Below are 22,016 nucleotides of genomic sequence, written 5' to 3' on the forward strand. Positions count from 1 at the left end.
ACCCAGTGTTTGGCCTGGCCCTCACCAACAAGCAGGTGTCCTAATTGGTTTAAATCCCAGAAGCCAGCTTGGTAAATTTGAATAACCAGGTTAAATTCTTCAGCAGACCAATGGGGGTCCTCAGTTGCCTTAGGAAACCGACTAGCTCACAGTTCAGCCTTAGTCCCGGGAACTGTAAGAAATTTGGGGTTTCTTTTGTTCCTCAGAATACTAACCTTAAAAAGGCAGGGGTGTGTGTTTTAAAGATTTTATTTATTTATTTACTTTTGAGAGAGAGGTCATAAGTAGGCAGAAAAGCAGGCAGAGGGAGAGGGGGAAGCAAGCTTCCCAAAGCAGGATTTGATCCCAGGACCCTGTGATCATAACCCAAGCCAAAGGCAGACAGACGCTTAACCCACTGAGCCACCCAGTGCCCTGAGGTCTTTCCCTACTAATTTTCATGGAGTACACACCACACTTTGTTCATCCATTCATCTATTGGTGGACACTTGGGTTGTTTCCACCTTTTGGCTTTGATGAACAGTGCTGCCATGAACGGCGTGTACAAGGGTTTGTCCAAACACCTGTTTCAATTCTCTTGGGTAGATACCTGGGTCATAAGATACTTCTAGCCCAAATTTGAACCCAGGCCCTCTAGCACCATAATCTGCCCTGGAAGATTTTGGAGCCCCTCCTGCTTCCATGCTTTCACCTTCTGATCCGGCAGGCCTCAGTTTCCTCCAGTGAGCAGGGCTGGGTGTGCCCCAACTCACTTCCTCTACCATCACTCTGAATGCATCATGAGAGTAGTTTAAGTTTCCAGGGCGAACAGTGGCAGGAAGTGCCTGTGTTGTGGAGGGGATGAGAGGGACACTCCCTCCAGATCAGACTGTTGGTTCCAGCTCCTTGTGGGGCCCATAAACTCAGGAGTGTGGCAGTGCCCCACAAGGCAGGGAAGAACTTAAGCTGAAGCCTGAGCAGTGTCCCCCTTTGGGGGGTTGGGGCGCAGAGAATTGACTTCAACAGGCTCCCAAGTTCAGCATTTTTCGACGCAAGAAATTGTGCGCACCTCCTGTCGTTTCCACCTGAAATGCCCATGTTGGGTATAATGACATTTGAAGCAATCACCCTTCATACCCACAGAGTATAGATCGGGCCCTTGCCCTGTGTTGACCCTGTCCCCTGACCTCTCCAGCTGGGGAGAGATTAGGGCTTAGATCCTCCATTTTACGCAGGAACAAACTGAGGCACACCCGGGACCCGCCCCTTTTCCTCTGGGAGAAGTAGGGATGGGGGAGGAGGCAGGCGGTAACTAGAACCACCACGAGGTTCACACCTATGGATCTGGATCTCCCCCACCCCACCCCAGACCTCCTGACCCTAACACGTCTAGACTAGAAATTTCTAGAGACTCAGACGCAACACGGAGCAGGATCCGAATCTTCAAAAACCCCAACCCGCAAGAGCTTCTTATCTGACTTCCAACTTCCAGAACCTTTCCCATCCGGAAGGCTGTGGGCTCAGGACAGGTTTTAGGGATTCATCCTGGATTCATCCTGCCTCCCTGTTCCCCCTCCAATCATTTCTTCGGCAAACACACTTTAGATCAACCCTGCCAAGGGCTCCACGCCAGGGGATGGGAAGGCGCTGCTCGCACATCTCCAGCCGCGGGGAGCTCATGCCCATCTCCAGCCGCGGGGAGCTCGCGCCCCAGCCTCTGGGGTGGAGTGAGCCCCAAGAGGTAGAGAGGAAAGCTGCGGTGGGAGCTGGCCCGCCGAGGTGAGGGGGCGGGGTCCAGAAGGGAAGAAGGGAGCGGTGGGCGGGGTGAACGTCTACCCGGCCACTGAGAAGCTCAGCGGGTTTGGAGAGGGGAGCCTGGCGGGAGGTAAGGCCAGGAGGAGGAGGAGGCAGGAAGGAGCCAGACCTGGGTGGGGGCTCACGCTCAGGTAAAACTTTCCACCTGCTCGCAGCCCAGAGCAGCTGAGATCGGAGAGAGGTCGGAGGCTGGGCCGTCGCTTGGGGTGAGTGTTGGGGGCCCCTGAGGATCTGGCGGAGGGGAGGAGAGGATCAGGGTTCCAGGGAAACCCCAGCAGGTCCCTGGGGTCCGGTCTCCGCCGCGTTTACCTCCCCCCAAGATGCCGGGAGACCCTGGAGTGGCGGGTCTCAGAAACTCCGTTGCCCTCGCCCATCGGCAATAGCAGCCGCCAGCATTTCCAAGGCCGGCTCGAGCCCGGCAGGGAAGGAAGTCGCTCCCGGCACCGCCCGGTCGCTGCGACGGACGTCCCTGGACCCCTGCCCCTACGCCACTATGCCCGCCTCTCAGGCTAGGGCGGAATCAGGATGGAGAAGTGGAGGGTGCTGTCTGCTCTCCGGCCGTTACTGGTACTGCTGTTCGCGTGGAGATGGTTAGCGCGCTGACTGGGAAGATCCGGGATTAACAGCACCCTGGTCTCCCCAGGTTGGCTTTTGTATTGAATCCAGGGGACCACGGCTGACCTCCAGCCTTGCCGGGCGCTGGGCCAACGTTCCTACCTGGGAACCTCAGCTCATGGCTTCCCCTGGGGTTCAGTTTCGCCCCCTGTTCAGCTGCGGCAGGGGCTGTGTGGCTCCGGCAGCATGCTCCTGGATTTTGAACATGCCTCGGTTTCCCCTCCCTGACTAGTACAGTGACCCAGCTTCCAGAAGGGTGCCTGAGATGTTCAGCTGGTGGAAGCTTTTATTGGGGGGGAGACCTCAAATAAGTGACTTTGGGTCTCTGAGCTCCTGTTTCCCTCTGGGTCAAGGGGGACTTGTACCCGACTGTCTGTGCCTCTTAGTGGGTGCACAGGGAAGGACAGCTGTCACCATAACTATATTAACAATTATTATTATTGTATCATGAGCCACCATTCCAGGTTCCTGACCAACTTTTCCTCTGGGTCAGAGTTGTTTTTTTTTCCCCATGGTCACTTTTCAGATGGGGAAACTGAGCTCCCCCACTCCTCCACCCCACCAGAGCCTCCTGTAGTCTGGATCTGGGCCCAGGAGGAGCTGCCCAGATTTGGGGCTAGATCTGGGACTACAACTTTCTTCCACAGCCCTGTTGGTTCCTAAGGCAGTCACCCTGCTAGGCAGGGCTGAGGAGTCTAGTGAAAGAGGGGAGGACCCTGGGACAGGAAGCTGGGCCCCCACTTGACCTAGGTGACCAGATTATGTTTGTTCATCCCCGCCCACTTCTACATCTAGGGTGTGGTGATTCCTGCCAGGTACTGGGTGTGGGAGGACCCAAGAAGGGGCTTTGGAGCATGAACTTGAAGGAGCTCGAGGATTTCAAACAAGTTTCTTTGACCCAGGAACCCAGGGGCAGAACTGGTTGGCCCTAGGGAAGGAGGAAAGATGTCAACTGGGAGGTTTCTCTTCCTGCCATTGCCTCTGAGGCCCAGAGTGGGGCAGCGACTTGTCCCCACGCCCACCCCACGGTGAGAGAAGACCCATTGTGGTCCCTCCACCTGCTGAAAGCCTGGCTCGGTTTGATTGCTTCCTCCCCATGATGGGGAGTTCACTACCAACATAGCAAACTGAAGGAAGTCCCCCACCTTACCACCACCAGGTGGTGGTTAAAGGCAGAGATTGGGCTCCCACTTGACCTTCCTTGAATAAGTTCTTTGGATGAGCTCTCTGTGCCACAGTTTCCCTATCCACTAAAAAAAAAAAAAAAAAAAAAAAATTTAAAAAAAAAAAATGAGGCTTACAAAGCTCTACCTTCCAGCTCAGGTGTGGTAGGTAGAGGAGCAGCTGGCCGAAAGACCGCACACAGGACTGCTGGGTTAATCCTGATGAGTCCGCGGTTCATTGTGTTTTCATTCGTGGTGTTTATCTTTACAAGAGAGAAATAATGTAAAGGGGCAGGGCCCCAGCACAAGGCCTGGAGGGGGGCTCCGAGCAGCGTGAAGGTGTGGGGGTCTTTCAGGCATCCCCACAGACAGAGCCCAGGAGACCTCAGTTCCTCCAGCTGGGAAAGGAGTGCAGATATGCCCTTCGGAGGCTCAGCAAAGGCCGGGTCTGGCATGTAGTTAGGGGCATCCGTCGGGCCCCAGATCCCCACCTGGACCCATCCCAGGTACGGTGAGCAGTTTCTGAGGAGGTGGGCTCCCCAGGGTCAGTTCCTTCAAATGAGTTAAACTTCATGGGCCCTGGGAACTAGAAACAGAAGTCAAAGTTCTAAAGGCCATGTGTCACCCCATCCTTACCCCCGCCCTACCTTCTTTCACAACCCTGGGGGCCCCAGGGCCTATCTTTGTATAAAAAATCAACTTCGACCTTCAGCTCGGGTCATGATCCCAGAGTTCTGGGATTGGGCCCCACATGGGGCTCTCTGCTCAGTGGGAAGCCTGCTTCACCCTCTCCCACTCCTCCTGCTTGTGTTCCCTCTCTCGCTGTCTCTCTCTCTGTCAAAAAATAAAATCTTAAAAAAAAGAATCCACTTGCTCACCCCAGGGTCTAGCCAGAAGGAATTATCTTGACTGGGCTTTTTCCATTTCTCTCTCTCTCTTTTTTTCCCCCTTCCGTTTATAAAAGGAGCTTATGATCCTTGCCGAAAGAGACAGGCCTATCATTACTGGCAGGCATGGCTGGTATGGACAGGTGAAGGATCACCCTTGGGTCCAGCAGGTTGGGGTTCAAATCCTAGCAAGCGCTCTTGGCCTCAGTCAGCTGTGAGACCCATGTTGGGGGGCAGGGGGCCTCTGCCTTTTTGCACTCAGCTCACTCACCTGGTAACTGGAAACCAGTCCTGTCCACCAAAGGCTCAATGAATCACAGGGCTTGTCTATAGGCCAGGGGCTCACATCCTCTCCTGCAACACACCTTCTCCCCAAAACTGTCTTATTCACTGTCTCTCTGTCCCACCCTTGTTAGTACATCAGCTCCGGGAGCACAGGCCTTTCTTGCAGACATTCTAGGCTGCGTGCCCAGAACCTAGACCAGGGCATGGCCCCTAGTAGAGTCTAGGTGTTCAGCGCTGGCTCAGAGCGGTCATGAACAGTGACAATGGTCACTGACACTGATGTTATTGTCACCGTTGGTGTATCATCCGTGTGTGCTTTAGAGAAAAGGCCAGCGTTGGGTCCTACGGCCTTTCTCAGGACTCAGGTTGTCATGTGTGCAAATGGGGTTGTCCAGTCACCCCCACCCCTCCCCTTGCCTTTTGGAGATTCCAGAATGTTCCATGCTTGCCCCGTTCGAAATCCCAGCTGCAAATTCTCGGGAAGTACAGAGCCAGGAAGACCACAGCGATGCTGACATTCAGCACCTGCTGGAAGAATCGGGAGCTGGCCACTGACCCCAGCCGGCTTTGGATGAGGATGCTGCGGCCCAGAGCGGGCTGGCCACTTGTCCCAGGCCCACCGATGGTCAGTAGGCAGGTCGGGGTCTCTCCCGGGAGCTGCGGCAGCGACCTCAGGGGCATCAGTTCGCAGTCTTCCCCGCTGCTGGGTAAAGGGACATGAGCCCTCGTTTTTGCGATTTCAAAACTGAGACCCAGCGACCGGACCCACTGGGGTCCCTGAAGCTGGAAGAGGGGTCGGGAGGGGTATGCGGGTGGGTCTGTGTCTAAGGGGCCAGGAGAGTGACTGGGGACTCACCCTCTCCGAGTCTCACTTCCTCATCTGGAAAATACGAGCGTCCTGCGGGATATTGCCTCGACTTGATGGGAGCCTCCACGTCCCGCAGGCAGGCCTGCCATGGTCTCGTGCTAGCGCAGAGTGGGTGGGGCACATCCGGGCTCTGAGGGGTGAGCAGGTGGGAGACGCGTCTGGCCTTGGTTGTCAACGGGGGACATAGGCGGAAGATGTAGGATCCGAATCCTGTCGCTAATGAATTCTGTTGCGTGCTTGGCCCCTCTGTACCTCTAGTACCTCATTAATATTCAGTGAATCTGGGGCACCTGGAAACTTAGTCGGTTCAGCATCTGCCTTCGGCTCAGGTTATGGTCCCGGGGTCCTGGGATCGAGCCCTGCACCGGGCTCCCTGCTTGGCGGGGGATCTGCTTCTCCCTCTGCCCTTTCCCCCACCCTTGCGTGTTCTCTCGCTCTGCTCGCTCTCTCTCAAATAAATAAAATCTTTAAAAAGAAAATACTCAGTGAATCCTTAATATTCAGTGCTGTGTGTTTGTAGGGAAGGTGGGTAGTCAGTGACAGTAGGTTGGTGTCTTGGGGTGGTTTGGTGGCCTGTTCACCTTCATCGTGATGATGCTCGTTCATACATCACGAATGTGCCTTTCCCCTCCTCCTTGTTGCTGATAAACTATTTTGTGTATGTGCTGGGTGCCTCCTGCATATTTAGCAGGCCATTAACAGTATTTGCTGACATCGGGCTTCTTGCTTAGTAAATGCACGGTTTTCCAGTGGTGTGGCTGATTGGCTTTTCAGGGCATGAGTACCTCTTGGTCCTGTATCAGCCGCACACACACATTTGCTAACTGACCGCGACTGAATGGCTGGCATCCCCCAAGGCCCGCAGGGCCCCAGATGGGTCGGCGGCAGCTGTCATTGGCAGTGGGTTTGGGCTGAAATGAGGCATGAGGAAATCACTAATATGTGGGTCATCATTCGTAGGTTTCCCTTGTCCCACAAGCACCAGCAAGTGTCCTATGGGGATGGGGACATGGCTGTAGGGGACCAGATCCTTGGCCCCACCTCGGGGGCTCCAGGCTGGTGGGGGAGATAAACAGGAGGGAAGTGAGTGGGTTTCCTGTGTGCAGTGGTGGTGAGAGCTGCAGAGAAAACCAGAGCCAAGCCAGAGTGTTTTAGGTGGGAGGCCAAGTCCCTTCTAACAAGGCCCTGCGAGGGGCAGGAGCACAGTCTGTTGAGCTGCTGACTGTGGCTTTCGGCTCTGCTTGTGATCTCAGGGTCGTGAGATTGAGCCCTGCATGGGCTCTGCACTCAGGGGAGAGTCTGCTTGAGATTCTGTCTCTCCCTTTCCCTCGGCCCTCGCCCCCAACATGCTCCCACATATGTGTGCACATGCGCTCTCTCTCAAACAAATAAGTAAATGCTGGGGGGAAAAAAATAAAAAAGTAACATTAGATTGAGCCTAAAGATCAAAGAGAATCAGGAGGAAGAGCAGAAGTCTGGCAGGTGCAAAAGCCCTGTGGCAGGACTGAAAGAAGCTGAAAAGGCTGGAGTGGCTGGAGCGGACCAGCGGGGGCAGAGGTCATTGGGGGAGGGGAAGCAGGGGCTGAGAGCCACAGCCCAGGGAGAGGCTCTTGGGTCTTGAACATCATGAAACAGATGGCTTTTATGTGTATGTTAGAGGAAACAGGCTCTGGGTGATGGCGAAATCGCACGGGTGTATGGAAAGCAAACAGGCGGGAACAGGATCAGCTGGTCTGGCAGTGAGGGTACCTTGGAGTCAGCCTGGTTGTCCCTGAACTGTGACTCTGTCCACAGTCACTGTGTCTGATCTAGAGAGAGAAACATTGAGGAGACCCTGCCTCGTGCAAGCAATATAAGGAAGTATTCATCAAACCCCTGTTGGGCCTTCCTGGTTCCCTTGCCATTGTGTCCCCACAGCTATGGTCTGGACACCACACCTGGGTCACCACTGCCCTGTAACACCCCACGGGAAAGGCTCACAGGCTTCTCGGTCTGTTCCTCCTGGTCCTTCCTTCTCCATCCTCCCCACCGTCCCGGGGGGGCTTTAAACATCCATGACCGCCTTCTTTCTATTCCCTGAACCCACCCCCTTCCCTGCACCTCGCTGACCAACTCCTGTCTAGGCCCCCAAATACTTCTGGCTGCTTTCCTGCCCCAGCCTCTACACCTGTCCTGATTGTCCTTATCCACTCCGTGGCCACAGAGGGCTTCTTAAAAGCATACATCGCTCTTTTCCCTCCCCTCCTCACGCACCTTCCATGGCTCCCGTTGCTTCTCTCGTGCAACATAAAAAGAGGTTCTGGACCTGCTGTAGTTCCTCCCCACTCAGTCCCCTGGCATGGACTCGCAACCCACATCCTCTCCCTCCTGTCCTCTTGCTGCAGCCACACTGGTCCCCTGTCTCTGCTTCCACCCCTTACATTTGTGGTCTGGCTATGCTCTTTGCAACAATGCTCTTCTGGGCGTTTGAACTTGTCGTGCCCTCGCCTAGAATGTCCTTCCCCCAGCGCTCTGCTAATTCCTCACCATCCCTCAGGATGTCCCCAGGCTGGTCAGGTCCCCCCACCACCACGGACCATTCCTTCTCAACGGTGTTTACCATGTTACTACAAGACTAATCCCTTCTTCCTGTATTAACTTGTCAGGGAGGAGCTGATCTCATCATGCCTGTTCATAGATTCACTCACCAGCCTAATCCTGGGATGGCCCCGGCTGCAGAATGTTGCCGACCTGGGCCCCCAGTTCTCTGTCCTTTGTGAGATGTGTAAGTGCATGGTTCCTTGTGACAGATTCTGGAAGGCTCTGAGTTCTGGTTGGGGAATCCCCCAGAAACTCCACACTACGGGAAGGATAGGATAGACAGACTAACGGACCACACTCACTGGGGTCCTAGGTTCCAGTCTGCTTTACGCTGAGTCTCAGTAGCCCCTTCTGTAAGCAGGGACTCTGGGGACACTGAAGGAGCCAGTATGATGAGCCAAGGTCACCGAGGGGTTGCAACACGGCCAGTGTGTGCTAAGCCCTTTGGCACACAATCCCGTGACCCCATGGTATGTGTGTGTGTGTGTTGGGGTCTCAGCACTCCCATGTCCTGATGAGGAACTAGATGGCAAAGGGGAAGTGACTGCTCAGGGTTTCAGGGCAAAGAGGAACCATTCATTCAGCAACAAATCTGACCTTTCCCATCCCTGCTCACATACCCTCTATGGCTTCCCCGACCTCCAGGAGACAGTCCCACTTCCCCTCTATGGCTTCCCCGACCTCCAGGAGACAGTCCCACTTCTCAGTCTGGAGTTCAAGGTCTTTACCAGCCAGTCACTAGCCTCAGAAATCACCCCCTCTCCAAATTCTGCTTTTCATCCAAATAAACTACGGGTGATCCCTTAGAATAGGTCTTGTTCACTTTCCCTCCACGCCTTTCCATTTTCTCTTGCCTTGACCTGAACTCTTCTGCATCCGTCAAAGCCTCGGCTTCAGTATCCTGGTCCCTTCCTCTGGCCCAGCTCTGAACCCATGGGTGTTTAGACTGGTCTCCCCCAGATTGGGAGCTTCTGGGGGGCCAGGCCCAGGGTTGAGGATTTTCAGGTTCCCCAGACCTATTTGTTGAATGAATGAGTGAGTGAGTGAGTAGTTTCTAATTATGTGCATTTTGGGAGAAGAGCTGCTGAGACCCTTCTCAGGACTGAAAGACCTGGAGACAAAGCAGCTTGTTTCTGTGGTGATGTGAGGCACCCCCTGCGCCGCCCCCCGAAACAACTCCCCATCTGTGAATCGAGGCTGGTGATTCCCCCAGAGGTATTCCAAACCTACAGACTTCACCGAGTGAGATGCCATTTGGGCTTCCGCAAATCCATTCGTTCTGCCCAGTGAGAACTGGAGACGGTGGACCGCGGAATCTTAGATGCGGTCAGGGAATCAGACCCAAGCTGCGAGGAGCTTCTCGCAAAGGCCCTAGAGTCACTTGCTCCTGCTCCGTTGCTTGGAGGAAATAATACCGAGAAGCTTCCCCTTCTTGGTGGAGCTGAGCCTCCAAGACCCTTCCCTTGCAGACAGTAAGAACCATAAGGACAGATCAGTGACTACCTAGGGCCTGGGCCACAGCCCACAGAGACACCCACAAGATTTTACTTATTTATTTGCCAGAGGGAGAGAGAGAGAGAGAGTACAAGTACACACGCAGGGGGAGAAGCAGGCTCCCTGCTGAGCAGGCAGCCCAACATGGGACTCCATCCCAGGACCTGAGATCATGAACTGAGCCAAAATCAGACACCCAACCGACTGAGCCACCCAGCGCCCTCCCAGAAGTTCTTCCTTATGCTTGTCCAGTGTGAGATTTTATGAGGATAGCAACACGACCTGCTTGAGGGTTTAAGGGGCTATGAGTTAAGAAGGGCCTTGATGGACAGTAAAGGGATGGGGGATCTTGGATGCATTAATAGAGGTCTAGTATAGGGAGAAGGAAAAGTGAACCTTTCTTCCCTGCCTCCAGCTTGAGCTCTCAGATGCAAATTAGGAACATCAGGGGGTTTGGAGAGTAGAGTAGCAGAATCCCTCCATTTTTTTTTTTTTAAGATTTTATTTATTTATTTGACAGAGAGAGATCACAAGTAGGCAGAGAGGCAGGCAGAGAGAGAGAGAGGAGGAAACAGGCTCCCTGCTGAGCAGAGAGCCCGATGCGGGACTCGATCCCAGGACCCTGAGATCATGACCTGAGCCGAAGGCAGCGGCTTAACCCACTGAGCCACCCAGTTGCCCTAATATTTTTTTTTAAGATTAATTTATTTATTAGAGAACACAGAGGAAGAAGAAGAAGCAGACTCCCTGCTGAGCAGGGAGCCTGATGTGGGGCTCCATCCCAGGGCCCTGGGATCATGACCTGAGCTGAAGACAAATGCTTGACCAACTGAGCCACCCGGGCACCCCAGAATCCCTCCATTTCGAGAAACCTGAGACCTGGGGAGAGAAAGTTAGGAATGCTGGTAGCCCACAAAGGGCAAGTGTTCCGTATGCAAAGAGTTCTTATAAATAAACAAGAAAGGAAAATGCAAGAAAAAGAACATCCATTTTGGAACTAATTAAAACCAAATGGTGGCCCCAAGAGGTTCTTTTTTGCCCTGATACCTGGTAAGAGTTATTCATTCATTTCAGTTCTTCTCATACCTCCCCCTCCCCAAAGCCCAAGTTTGGCTGAGTTAGAAATATTCGTATCTGCAGAAGTATCTTCCTTTGTTCTGAAATGCTTGTTTGGGCCTTACAAAACACATTTCCAGTGAACTGGTCCTTGGCCACTTAAATTCAATTTTCTATTTAATAGATGTTTAGGGATGCATGGCTGGCTCAGTGGCTTGGGCATCTGCCTTCTGCTCCAATCATCATCTCAGGGTCCAGGGATCAAGTCCCACTTCGGGCTCCTTGCTCAGTGGCGAACCTGCTTCTCCCTCTGCCTGCTTTGTGCTTTCTCTCCTTTCTGGCAAATAAATAAATAAAGTATTTAAAAATAATAATAACTGTATGGTAAATATTTAAATAATATACAAATAATGAGTCTCATAAATACTTCATATGATGAATTTATACAAACTATGTCAAGAGCTTTTGTTCGATCCTGATTTTTCTTTTCTCGTCTTCTCTTGTTTTGAGTTCTTTCTTCTGGATTTCTGTGTTGGTTTAGAGCAGGATATCTCAAGCTTGACAATGTTGACATTTGGGGCTGGACTGTCCTGAGGTAGGGCTATCCTGTGTCATCTAGAATGTTAATTTAAGCAACATCACTGGCCTCTACCTTCTCAATGGCATTAGCAGTACAATACCTCTACCCTGCCTAAATCAGGACGGCCAAAAATGTCTCAGGACATTGCCAAGTATTTCCTGGAGGACAGAATCACCCGTTTGAAGATCCCGGATTTAGGCTCCAAACTGCAGATGGGGAGAAGAGTGAATCATTCTAAAATTTTATGGGTCCTGGGGCACCTGGGTGGCTCAGTAAGTTAAAGCCTTCAACTTCAGCTCAGGTCATGATCTCAGGATTGGGGCTCCGTGCTCCGTGGGGAGTCCGCTTGTCCCACTCCCTCTGCGTCTTCCCCTGCTCATGTGTGTACACACCCGCACGCGCTCTCTCTCTTAAATAAATAAAATGTTTTAAATAAATAAATAAAAACTTTACCATTCATTCGTGAGAGTGTTTCTTGCCCAGGAGTTCGGTTCTGAGGTGTGCCATTGTTTTACGGGATCTATGGGTCTCCCGCCACAGGTGTGGCCCAAGAGAACACAGTGGCATTTTTAGTCTGATTTGTGGTGACATCGTCTTTCTGTTATAGCTTGTTCGTTTTCCTAACGTTGAAGCTTGGCGATCTGCCCGGTTTGCCCGGGAACACTCCTTTCCCTGGTGTCCATCCTGGACTAGGTCCTCTCCTCAGCTCAGGAAAATACCCTTCAAGGATTCAGGGCGTTCTTGTATTGCATTCACAGTTTCACGCCAAGATTATTTGCCTTCTCGGGTCTCCCAGACCTGTCCTCCAGCAGACGAAGCCCCAGGGCGGGCAGCTCAACTGGGATGTCCCAGGAAGGAGACAGGCCCTATGCCTCCTGCATACGGGGTTCTGACACGGCTTAGTCTCTGCTGGCTCATTGCACCTGCTGTTCCCACCCCTGGGACCTTTCACCCAGACCTCAGCCCTGAATGTCTCTTCTGTGCCATTCACATCCAGCTTAAATGTTATCCAGACCTCAAAATCCAACTGCCACCCAACTACATTTCCTCCTGTGGCTTTCGTCACCTTGTATCATTTCTTTACTTCTTTTTTTTTTTTCTTGAAGATTTTATTTATTCATTTGACAGAGACACAGCGAGAGAGGGAATACAAGCAGGGGGAGTGGGAGAGGGGAAAGCAGGCTTCAGGCTTCCCGCTGAGCAAGGAGTCCGACGTGGGGCTCGATCCCAGGACCATGGAATCATGAACCGAGCTGAAGGCAGACGCCCAATGACTGAGCCACCCAGGCGCCCCACCTCCTATCATTTCATTGAGGTTTTAATTAATGCTTGTTGCCTCTCCAGGGTGTGGCTTTCATAGTGGAGACATTTAGGTATCCCTGGGTCCGCAGAAAACCAACATCCTTTTAGCAGTCATCTGACCCACATTCGTGCCTCGGATGTGCCGAGCACGGTTCCAGGGCCTGGGGATAACCTGGTAAAGGAGACATGTCGCAGGGAGCTCAAGTTCGGGTGGGGGAGATGAAGGTGAAACAAGACATGTTAAAAGTTTTTATCATGTATTTTAGGAGGGGAGAGGTGCTGTGGGAGGAAAAAAATGTAAAACAGAGTTGGGGATCAGGGAACTATTGTGTCCTGAGGACTCCTTCCTGAGAAAGAGACATTGGAGGAAAGATGAGAGGTGAGGGAGGGAACCATGCACTCATCTGGGAAAGAGCATTCCAATCAGAGGGAAGAGCCTGTGCAAAAGGCCTGAGGCAGGATCATGCCCAGCATGCTTGAGGCTAAAATCCCCACAACAGCACTCTTACATGGGGTTAATTCTCCCCAGTCCACATGGAGGCTCAGAGAGGTCAAACTTCTTTCCCAACATCACACAGTGGTAAGATCTGAGCCCTGTCTCTGGAAGACAGCTCGCTGGAGAGACTTGGCCAGGCAGTGTTCAGTGACAGCAGTGGGTGTGTTGGGGAGATGGCCTCGTGGGTCCAGGAGGAAAACCTTATTCCCACCTCTGGATGGAAATGGGAAGCCATTCTCTTCTTTGCTTCCAGGCAGTAGCTGGGTGGGGTTGCCTGGGGAGGAAAGAGCCTTCCAGAACCCACTGACCACGTCACCTTTTCCAGGTGCCAGCAGGAAGAACAGAGAGACCCCAGAAGAGCACAGACGTCTCAAGGCAGCCCGAGGTAAGCTTGAGCTGCAAATATACGTTCCATAAATCCTGGTGGCATACCCCCCGTTGGTGCCACAGGCTAGCAGCTCGCTTCCTGCTTGCACAATCCTGGGAGCTGGAGATGGCTCAGATGCCCCCTTTTACAGCTGAGGAAACCGAGGCCCAGGGTATGGAGGGCACACAGCCAGAAGGTGATGGAATTGGGACTGAAACCCAGGAACTGGGCTCTAGAGTCTGCACCTGTCTGGGTGAGTCAGTAAGTGTTGAGAATGGCTAAGTCCTGCCTTGGGTCTAATCCACTATTTGCCAGTGCTGGAAAACAGACCTTCAGGCATAGGGCTGAGAAACAGTGCAGACACTGCCTCTCCAGACAAAAGGACATTAAGGGAATCCAGGTAAGCTGGGGAAAGGGACCCTGGAAGGCAGACCAAGGGCCCTGCCTGGATATGGGAAAAGAAAGCTTCTAAGAGGAGGTGACATTAGAGCTGGGGTTTTGAAGGAGGAGTACGCGTTTGCCAGAGAAAACCTTAATGAATTTACTTTTATTCATAAATTTTATTCGTTCAAACATTCCCTGCTTCCCCCACGTGTCTGCTTCCTGCTGGGCCATACCAGGACCCTCAAGAAGCCCCCAGTCTTAGACATAGCTAAACGCAGACACCCCAATGGGATCAAGCCTGGGCCAGAGGGGTAGATGGAACTAGAGGTGCCAAACAGAACCAGTAGCATTTCTGAGGGGTTCAAGACAACTTCCCAGAGAATGATCATTTAAGATTTTTTTTTTAATAAAGATTTTATCTATTTACTTGACAGAGAGATCACAAGCAGTGAGAACAGCAGGAAGAGAGAGAGGGGGAAGCAGGCTCCCTGCAGAGCAGAGAGCCCAATGCGGGGCTCAATCCCAAGACCCTGAGATCATGACCCACTGAGCCACCCAGGTGCCCCTAAAATGGGTTTTAAAGCACAAATAGGAGTTTGGCAAGGAAGACAGCTCTGTTTGAAACCTGAAGGGCCCAAGGGATCTGTGGGGAGCCAGGGGCCACGCACAGGTCACAGGGCCATCAAAAACAGGCACGAGGAGTGGATGATGGTTTGGATCAGCATTCCAGAAGCTTGGAGCTTCCTGAGGGGCAGGTGGAAAAGGGAAGCAGGAAAGATCCAGTAGCAATCAGTGATAAAGAAGCAGTTCTTGGCCTCCTTGGGGGAGGCTCCCGGGCAATCTCGGAGGCAGGGACATGAAGAGGACCAGATTGAAAGGGTGGATTCTGGGCACGTGGAGTCTGGGAGGCTCGCCTTGGCGTCTCCATGCCTCAGTTCTCTCTGTAAGTACTTAATCCTCAGCAGGGCCTGGGCAACTGTCAGAGCCAACAAAGGCTGAGCAGGTTGGAGGAAGTTGGGGGGTGCGGGGAAGGGGAGATAGGCAGGGGCATACATTTCAATCCTGCATGGACTTTAGCACCTATGGGGCTAGAGGCCAGGTGCTGGGGTCCTCCGGGAGCTCAGGGAAAGTGCTCCGCCCATCCCGGCTCTTCAGTGGCTGTTACTCCTCGCAGGAACCGCCCCGACCCACCAGGATGAGGTGTCGCCGGTGCCCAGTGAACGAATCGGGCCTGGCTGTAGCCCTGAGCATCTTCACGCTCCTTGTCCTCCTCCTCTTCAGTCTGCACGCCTCGCCACCCACCTTCCAGAGCCTGGAGGAGCCCCCGGGCCGCGCGGTGGCTCTGACCTGGCCGGCTCCGCCCTCCCGCCCACCGCCCAGCCCCTGCCGGCCCAACACCTCCGTAGCCGCCCTGCCGAACTTCACAGGGCTGCCGCAGCAGGTGCGCAACTTCCTGCTGTATAAACACTGCCGCGACTTCCAGCTGCTGCAAGACGTGCGGCCAGACAAGTGCTCGCAGCCCGTCTTCCTGCTGCTGGTCATCAAGTCCTCGCCCAGCAATTACGAGCGCCGGGAGCTGGTGCGGCACACCTGGGGCCGCGAGCGCCTGGTGAAGGGCGTCCCGCTGCGCCTCGTCTTCCTGGTGGGCACGGCCGCTGACCCCCTGGAGGCCCGCAAGGTCAACCGGCTGCTGGCAATGGAGGCGCGGGCGCACGGTGACATCCTGCAGTGGGACTTCCATGACTCCTTCTTCAACCTCACGCTCAAACAGGTGGGCCAGCGAGAGGTGTTGGGGGACGGTCTGCTGGTCAGGGCCACCCCTCCTTCCCGCCCGCTCCCCGCCACCTCCTCTGACTGGGTCCAGGGAACCAGACATCCCCACCCCCCCAATCCCACCCCACCCCTCTGTTGTCCTGGTGGTGGTCTGAAGTCTTCTAACTGGGGGCGGGGGCCGGGGTGAGGGGGGGTAGCGGGCAGGAAGAAAGGTTACAAGGCCAGCTTCCAGAGCCAGGATCTGGGTTTGAATTCAGGCTCTGCCTCCTACTTGCTGTTTGCCTTTGATAATCATTTATCTCTCTGTGCCTGCTTCTTCCTGGTCAGGGAGGAAACGGCCGGCCTCTGAGGGCTTCCGGAGGGTTTTCAGGTTATTTACAAGGCAGCAGAAGAATTCCTGTAATCTGTGTGGGTGGAGGAGCAGTGGACAGGACCACCTTGTTGATTTCTTTTTTTTTTTAAAGATATTTATTTATTTATTTGACAGAGATTGATCACAAGTAGACAGAGAGGCAGGCAGAGAGAGAGAGAGGAAGCGAAGCAGGCTCCCCGCCAAGCAGAGAGCCCGATGTGGGACTCGATCCCAGGACCCTGAGCCGAAGGCAGCGGCTTAACCCACTGAGCCACCCAGGCGCGCCCCCACCTTGTTTATTTCTTATTCTCTGTCCCCTGAGGACCCCATCTATGCAGGAGGTGGTCAGGAAAGACCTTTTTTTTTTTTTTTTTTTTTTAAAGATTTTATTTATTTATTTGACAGAGATCACAAGTAAGCAGAGAGGCAGGCAGAGAGAGAGAGAGAAGCAGTTTCCCCACTGAGCAGAAAGCCCGATGTGGGGCTCGATCCCAGGACCCTGGGATCATGACCTGAGCTGAAGGGAGAGGCTTTAACCCACTGAGCCACCCAGACACCCAGGAAAGACCTTTTTTGATGGACAGGGATCCACAGGAAGTAGAAAGAATCCTACCCAGTGCACAGATAAGGAGTAAGAGGCTCCAGAGACCCACCCAGGCATTGGGGTGGGGGGCCAGGGCAGGGTCCTGCTCATCATAGGCACAGAAAAATCTGGGCTCGAGACCTTGAGTTGCTACTTTCCTGTTGTGTGACCTTGTTCGCTGTGCTCTTTCTGGAGAGCCTCTATTTCCTTATCTGTACATGAGGTTGATGACTGCACCTGCCTCCTAAGCTTGCACGAGGGATTCAAGGCAGCGCAGGCATGGAGAACAGAGCTGGGCATGTGGTAAAAGTTATTACAGGGAAGTAGAAGTTGAGGCGGGTCGAGGGCTAGAACCTCTCAACATGCCATGTTCTTCATGCAGAACACAAAAGCACACAAAAGCAATGTCCATTGGACAAGCATGAAATCCAGTACCTATGAAGTTATGACCCACAGGGATGCTGGGGAGATGACACAGGGAGGGGAGACACAGCCCCCATTTGGGGGAAGCCTAGAGTCCAGTGGGGAAGGTAGATGCTAAGTAACGATGACACTTGGCCAGGCGGCGTCTGAAGGAAGTAACAATAAATGTAAATGGGACAATTTTCAAACACTTCTTGGTGCTTTATAGAGCATCATTTCCACAGATCTCCAACACCCCTCAGGGGCATGTCCTACGATGAGGTCTGTCTGGAGGCTTAGGGTGGGGCCTCAAACCCAGGATGGCCTGACAGTAGTCGCTCGGGGAGAGCCTATCCTCATCTGGGCTTCCCGGGCTGTGGCGGCTCACAGGGACCCCAAGCCAATGGCCCCAGCCCTCCAGCTTGTATGCCCTGTCCACTTCGCCTACAGGTGCTCTTCCTACAATGGCAGGAGACTCGGTGCACCACTGCCAGCTTCGTGCTCAATGGGGATGATGACGTCTTCGCACACACTGACAACATGGTGTCCTACCTGCAGGACCACGATCCTGACCACCACCTCTTTGTGGGGCAGCTGATCCGCAATGTGGGCCCCATCCGGGTTCCCTGGAGCAAGTACTATGTGCCAAAGGAGGTGACCCAGGAGGAGCACTACCCGCCCTACTGTGGCGGGGGTGGCTTCCTACTGTCCCGTTTCACAGCCACTGCCCTGCGCCGGGCTGCTGTCACACTGGACCTCTTCCCCATCGATGATGTCTTCCTGGGCATGTGCCTGCAGCAGGAGGGCCTGGAGCCTGCCTCCCACAGTGGGATCCGCACAGCTGGCATTCAGGCCCCCTCAGCCCACATGTCCTCCTTCGACCCCTGCCTCTACCGGGAACTGCTGCTTGTTCACCGCTTCTTGCCTTATGAGATGCTGCTCATGTGGGATGCGCTGAGCCAGCCCAACCTTGCCTGTGGCAAGAAGTTACAGATCTACTAGGTGGTTTCAGGACCCCTAGCCTCTAGGCTCTGATCTCCACCCCCATGGAAAGAGGCAGCATCTTCCTCCCTGGCAGGGGAAATCTTCATTCTTCTAAGCAAGTCAGGCATAGGGGAGTGCCAGGAAGGGTTTGATGAGTGCCTAATCTAGCTGGCAAACTCCTAGATATCTTTCCAAACCCACCTGGTACTTGAACCCATGTTTCATCATTCCCCCTAGGCTCTCAGCTGAACGGACCGTCTCTTTCTGTGGGAGCTAATTGCAGAAACCCCTCTCCTAGGGTTCTGGGTTGCTGCTCCTGCATTGATCCCATCTGAGTCAAGGTCACATTTCCCAGCTCTGACCTTGATCTCAGGCTGGACCTTAAAGGCTGACCAGCCTCTCCTTGGTCATACACCTAGAGTGGTTTAGTGGTATGTGAGTTCCAGCCATGGTTCAAGGTCAGTGGCAGAACTCCTAGTTGAAGTGAGCCTAGGAAAGGAGATTTGTTCTCAGCCTCTCCATGGTCTCCATCCACCCGAGATGGCAGAAGCGGTCAGAGAAGCCATGAGTGGGACCGCCCCATCCCTGCCTGTGATATCTAGTGCTCTGATGGCTGTCGCTTTGGGTAGAGGAGGGAAGAAGCTGTCTGACTCAAGCAAAACCAGCTCCAAGTTTCTGGGAGTCCCTAACAGGGCCCTGCCCCCCCCCACCACTTATGCTCCCCAAGAATTCAGGGAATGTTGTGGGGCCAAAGGGTCTTCACTGGGCCCAAGGTCAGCACACATATTCATCCCAGTGCCCAGAGAAGGGAGAGATTCTGGTCCTTGGGGGTGTCTGAGCTCTAGGGACCCAGGACCAGCCCTTACCTCAATAAGCCTTTCAGATTGGGGAGATCCAAGCAAAATGGTGACCCCCCCCCTGCCCCGCCAAAACCCTGCTGGCTCTGGGTGGATGTCTGGGGTCTGGGCTTCTGGGCATTGGAGTAGTGCTTGGGATGTGGGGACAGGGGGGACCCCAGACAGCAGAATGATCACTGGGAAGTGGGTACTCAGGGAATAAAATGTTTTGTGAAGACCTGAAGCTCTTTTTTTTTTTTTTTAAAGATTTTATTTATTTATTTGACAGAGACACAATGGGAGGGGGAACAGAAGCAAAGTGAGTGGGAGAGGGAGAAGCAGGCTTCCCACTGAGCAGGGAGCCCCATGTGGGGCTCGATCTCAGGACCCTAGGATCATGACCTGAGTCGAAGGCAGACACTTAACCAACTGAGCCACCCAGGCACCCCTCTTTTTTCTTTTTTTTAAGTGATCTATAAGTTTTAATTCAGACCAGTCTCTCATCAGTAACTAAGCCTCATTTCCAGTAGAAAATATGCGCCAATAAAAATGGCATGGGTGTGGGGCGTCTGGGTGGCTCAGTGGGTTAAGCCGCTGCCTTCGGCTCAGGTCATGATCTCGGGGTCCTGGGATCGAGTTCCGCGTCGGGCTCCTTGCTCAGCGGGGAGCCTGCTTCTCTCTCTCTCTGCCTGCCTCTCTGTCTACTTGTGATTTCTCTGTCAAATAAATAAATAAATAAATAAATCTTAAAAATAAAAATGGCATGGGTGAAGTAGGGGCTGCAGGGATTTCTATTGGACAGATCTGCCATCATCCTGTTCCAGCTCACACACCCTCCATGGTTCCCTATCACCCTCAGATCATGTCCCACCAAGACCTGGTCTCACTGCCAGCTTGGCAGCATGCCCAGGAGAGAGAGGCACAGGGGTGGGACTGCTGCGGGCCGTGAGAGACAGTGGGCCTGCTTTGGCCTCCTGCTTCCAGCAAGGCTCCTTCCAAACACCACCAGCCTCCCCTTCTTCACCAGACTCCTGTCCCACTAGGACTGTGGCTTTACTATCTTCTGTCCCACCTCCTTTCCCTTCTGTAAGTATTTATTGTGTATGTCCTGTATGCTATACCCCTTGCCCTATACTCCTGCTCCCAGCCCCATTGGGATGGCAGATATCCACCTTACAGTGAGAAAACAAACCCATGAACAATCAAATAGGAAGTTCTCAGAAGTGGTAAGAGCTTTGAGAAGTCAAATGAAGCAGCTGGACACACAGTGATGGGAATAAATATCAGCTGAGAGGTCAGAGATCTGGGACTGAGAGGGGGACATTAGAGCTGGGGCCTGAAGAAAAAGGACATGACCTTAAGAAGAACTGGGAGAAGGGTGTTCCAGGCAGAAGGCATAGCATGTGCAAAGGCCCTGAGGTGGGATAATCGGGAAGCATTCGAGTTGCAGCGAAGAGGCAGTCACTGGAGCTTGATGAGTTAAGAGGACCTGGAGGGAGGAGAGGCTTGAGGTTAGAGGGGCTGGCCACATGGGGTCTTGTGGGCTGGGGTGAGGAGGGAGGGAGTTATTTTGAGAGTGATGGCACCTTTGGAGCAAGGAAACGACAGGATTGATTTTTGAGTTTTGAGCACCGCTGTTGGAAAGGGAGATGGAAGCCGAAGCAGCATCCAGGCCAAGGAAGGCGGGCCTGGATGAGAGGGGGCGCTGTGGGGGTTTCTAACATAGATCTGACCTCATCCTGTGCCTGCTCATCAGGGGCTCCCCATCATCCTCAGGAGAGAGTCCTGCTCGCCTGCTGCAGTGGCTTGAAAAGTACACACCTCCCTGGAACCTTAGAATATGGCTTTATTTAGAAATAGGGTCTTTGCTGGGGTGGCTGGGTGGCTCAGTTGATTAAGCGTCTGACTCTTCATTTCTGCTCAGGTCATGGTCTGGGGTGGTAAGATCAAGCCCTGTGTCAGGCTTGGAGCTCAGTGTGGAGTCTGACTGAAACGACAGGATTGATTTTTAAAAAGATGTAATTTATTTGACAGAGCATGACAGAGGGGAGGGTCAGAGGGAGAAGCGGACTCCCTGCTGAGCAGGGAGCCCAATGTTGGACTCAATCCTGAGACTCCAGGATCATGACCTGAGCTGAAGGCAGTCGCTTAACCCACTGAGTCACCCAGGCTCTCTCGAATAAATAAATCTTTTAAAAAAGGGAAAAAAGCCCTGGGTGGCTCGGTTGGTTAAGCCTCTGCTTTTGGCTCAGATCATGAGCCCAGGGTCCTGGGATCCAGCCCCGCATCAGGCTCCCTGCTCAGTGGGGAGTCGGCTTCTACCCTCTCCTCTCTTGCTATCTCTTTCTCCAATAAATAAATAAAGGATTCAAAAGAAAAGAAAGAAATAGGTAATTTGCAGATACAATTAAGGATTCAGGAGAGATCATTCTGGGTTAGGGTGGGGTGGCCCCAAATCCAATCAGAGTGTTTTGACAAGACGCAGAAATGAACACAGAGAGACACTGGAAAGAAGGCCATGTGAAGACAGAGACAGAGCTTGGAGTCCTGCATCTAGAAACCAGGAAAGGCCAAAATTGCCAGCAGCCACCGAAAGCCAGGAGAGAGACCCCCCCCCCCCAGCAGATTCAGAGCCTCTGGGAAGGAAACAACCCTGCCCCACCCTGACTTCCGGCTCTGGTTTCCAGAACTGCTAAGGGGAAGACCGTTCCATTTCAGGACTCCCGATGTCTGGTAATTGGTGACCGCAGATGTTAGGAAAATAGTAACATGGGACTGGTTCACATTTCGCCCCGGGAGTCCTAGAATGTAAATTCCATCACAGGGTGAAGGGAGCATGCAAATGAGAAACACGGTCAGAGCTGGATCCATAAGTGTCCGCTGTGGCTCACTGTGATGTCTGTGTGTCTGTCCACTGTTACGTGGACTTTAAGTGACCTCGAGCCCCCCCCCCCCAACGGGTCTTGACAGACGACCTCAATTCAAATCCTGCACTTGGCCATTCCCTCCCTCTATGACCTTGGCAAAGGAGCTGTCTCCCCCGACCTCAGTTTCCCCACTTTGTATTTCGATGACTCTCAAGTTGCTATCAAGTTGCTGAAAAGGGGTGGTGGGGCCATGGCTGCGGGGGTAGGGATAGGGGAGACGGGTGGGGACAACCGTTTTTCTTGAGAAAATGCAAACAGCTGCTTCGGATTCTGCGGGGAGTCTTCTTT

At 53.3% G+C, this 22,016-nt stretch overlaps 1 protein-coding gene across 1 annotated transcript; it reads left to right on the top strand.

Moving 5' to 3' along the window:
- The first annotated feature begins 1,831 nt into the window (after positions 1-1,831).
- Positions 1,832-19,039, top strand: B3GNT3 (UDP-GlcNAc:betaGal beta-1,3-N-acetylglucosaminyltransferase 3). The gene is made up of 4 exons (XM_059387787.1): positions 1,832-2,000; positions 13,446-13,505; positions 15,046-15,642; positions 17,432-19,039. The coding sequence occupies exons 3-4, from the start codon at positions 15,067-15,069 to the stop codon at positions 17,981-17,983; spliced, it is 1,128 nt and encodes a 375-aa protein (XP_059243770.1). The 5' UTR covers positions 1,832-2,000; positions 13,446-13,505; positions 15,046-15,066; the 3' UTR covers positions 17,984-19,039.
- The last annotated feature ends 2,977 nt before the right edge of the window (positions 19,040-22,016 follow it).

This window comes from Mustela nigripes, chromosome 2 (genome assembly GCF_022355385.1).
Source record: "Mustela nigripes isolate SB6536 chromosome 2, MUSNIG.SB6536, whole genome shotgun sequence".
NCBI classification, from domain to species: Eukaryota; Metazoa; Chordata; class Mammalia; order Carnivora; family Mustelidae; genus Mustela; species Mustela nigripes.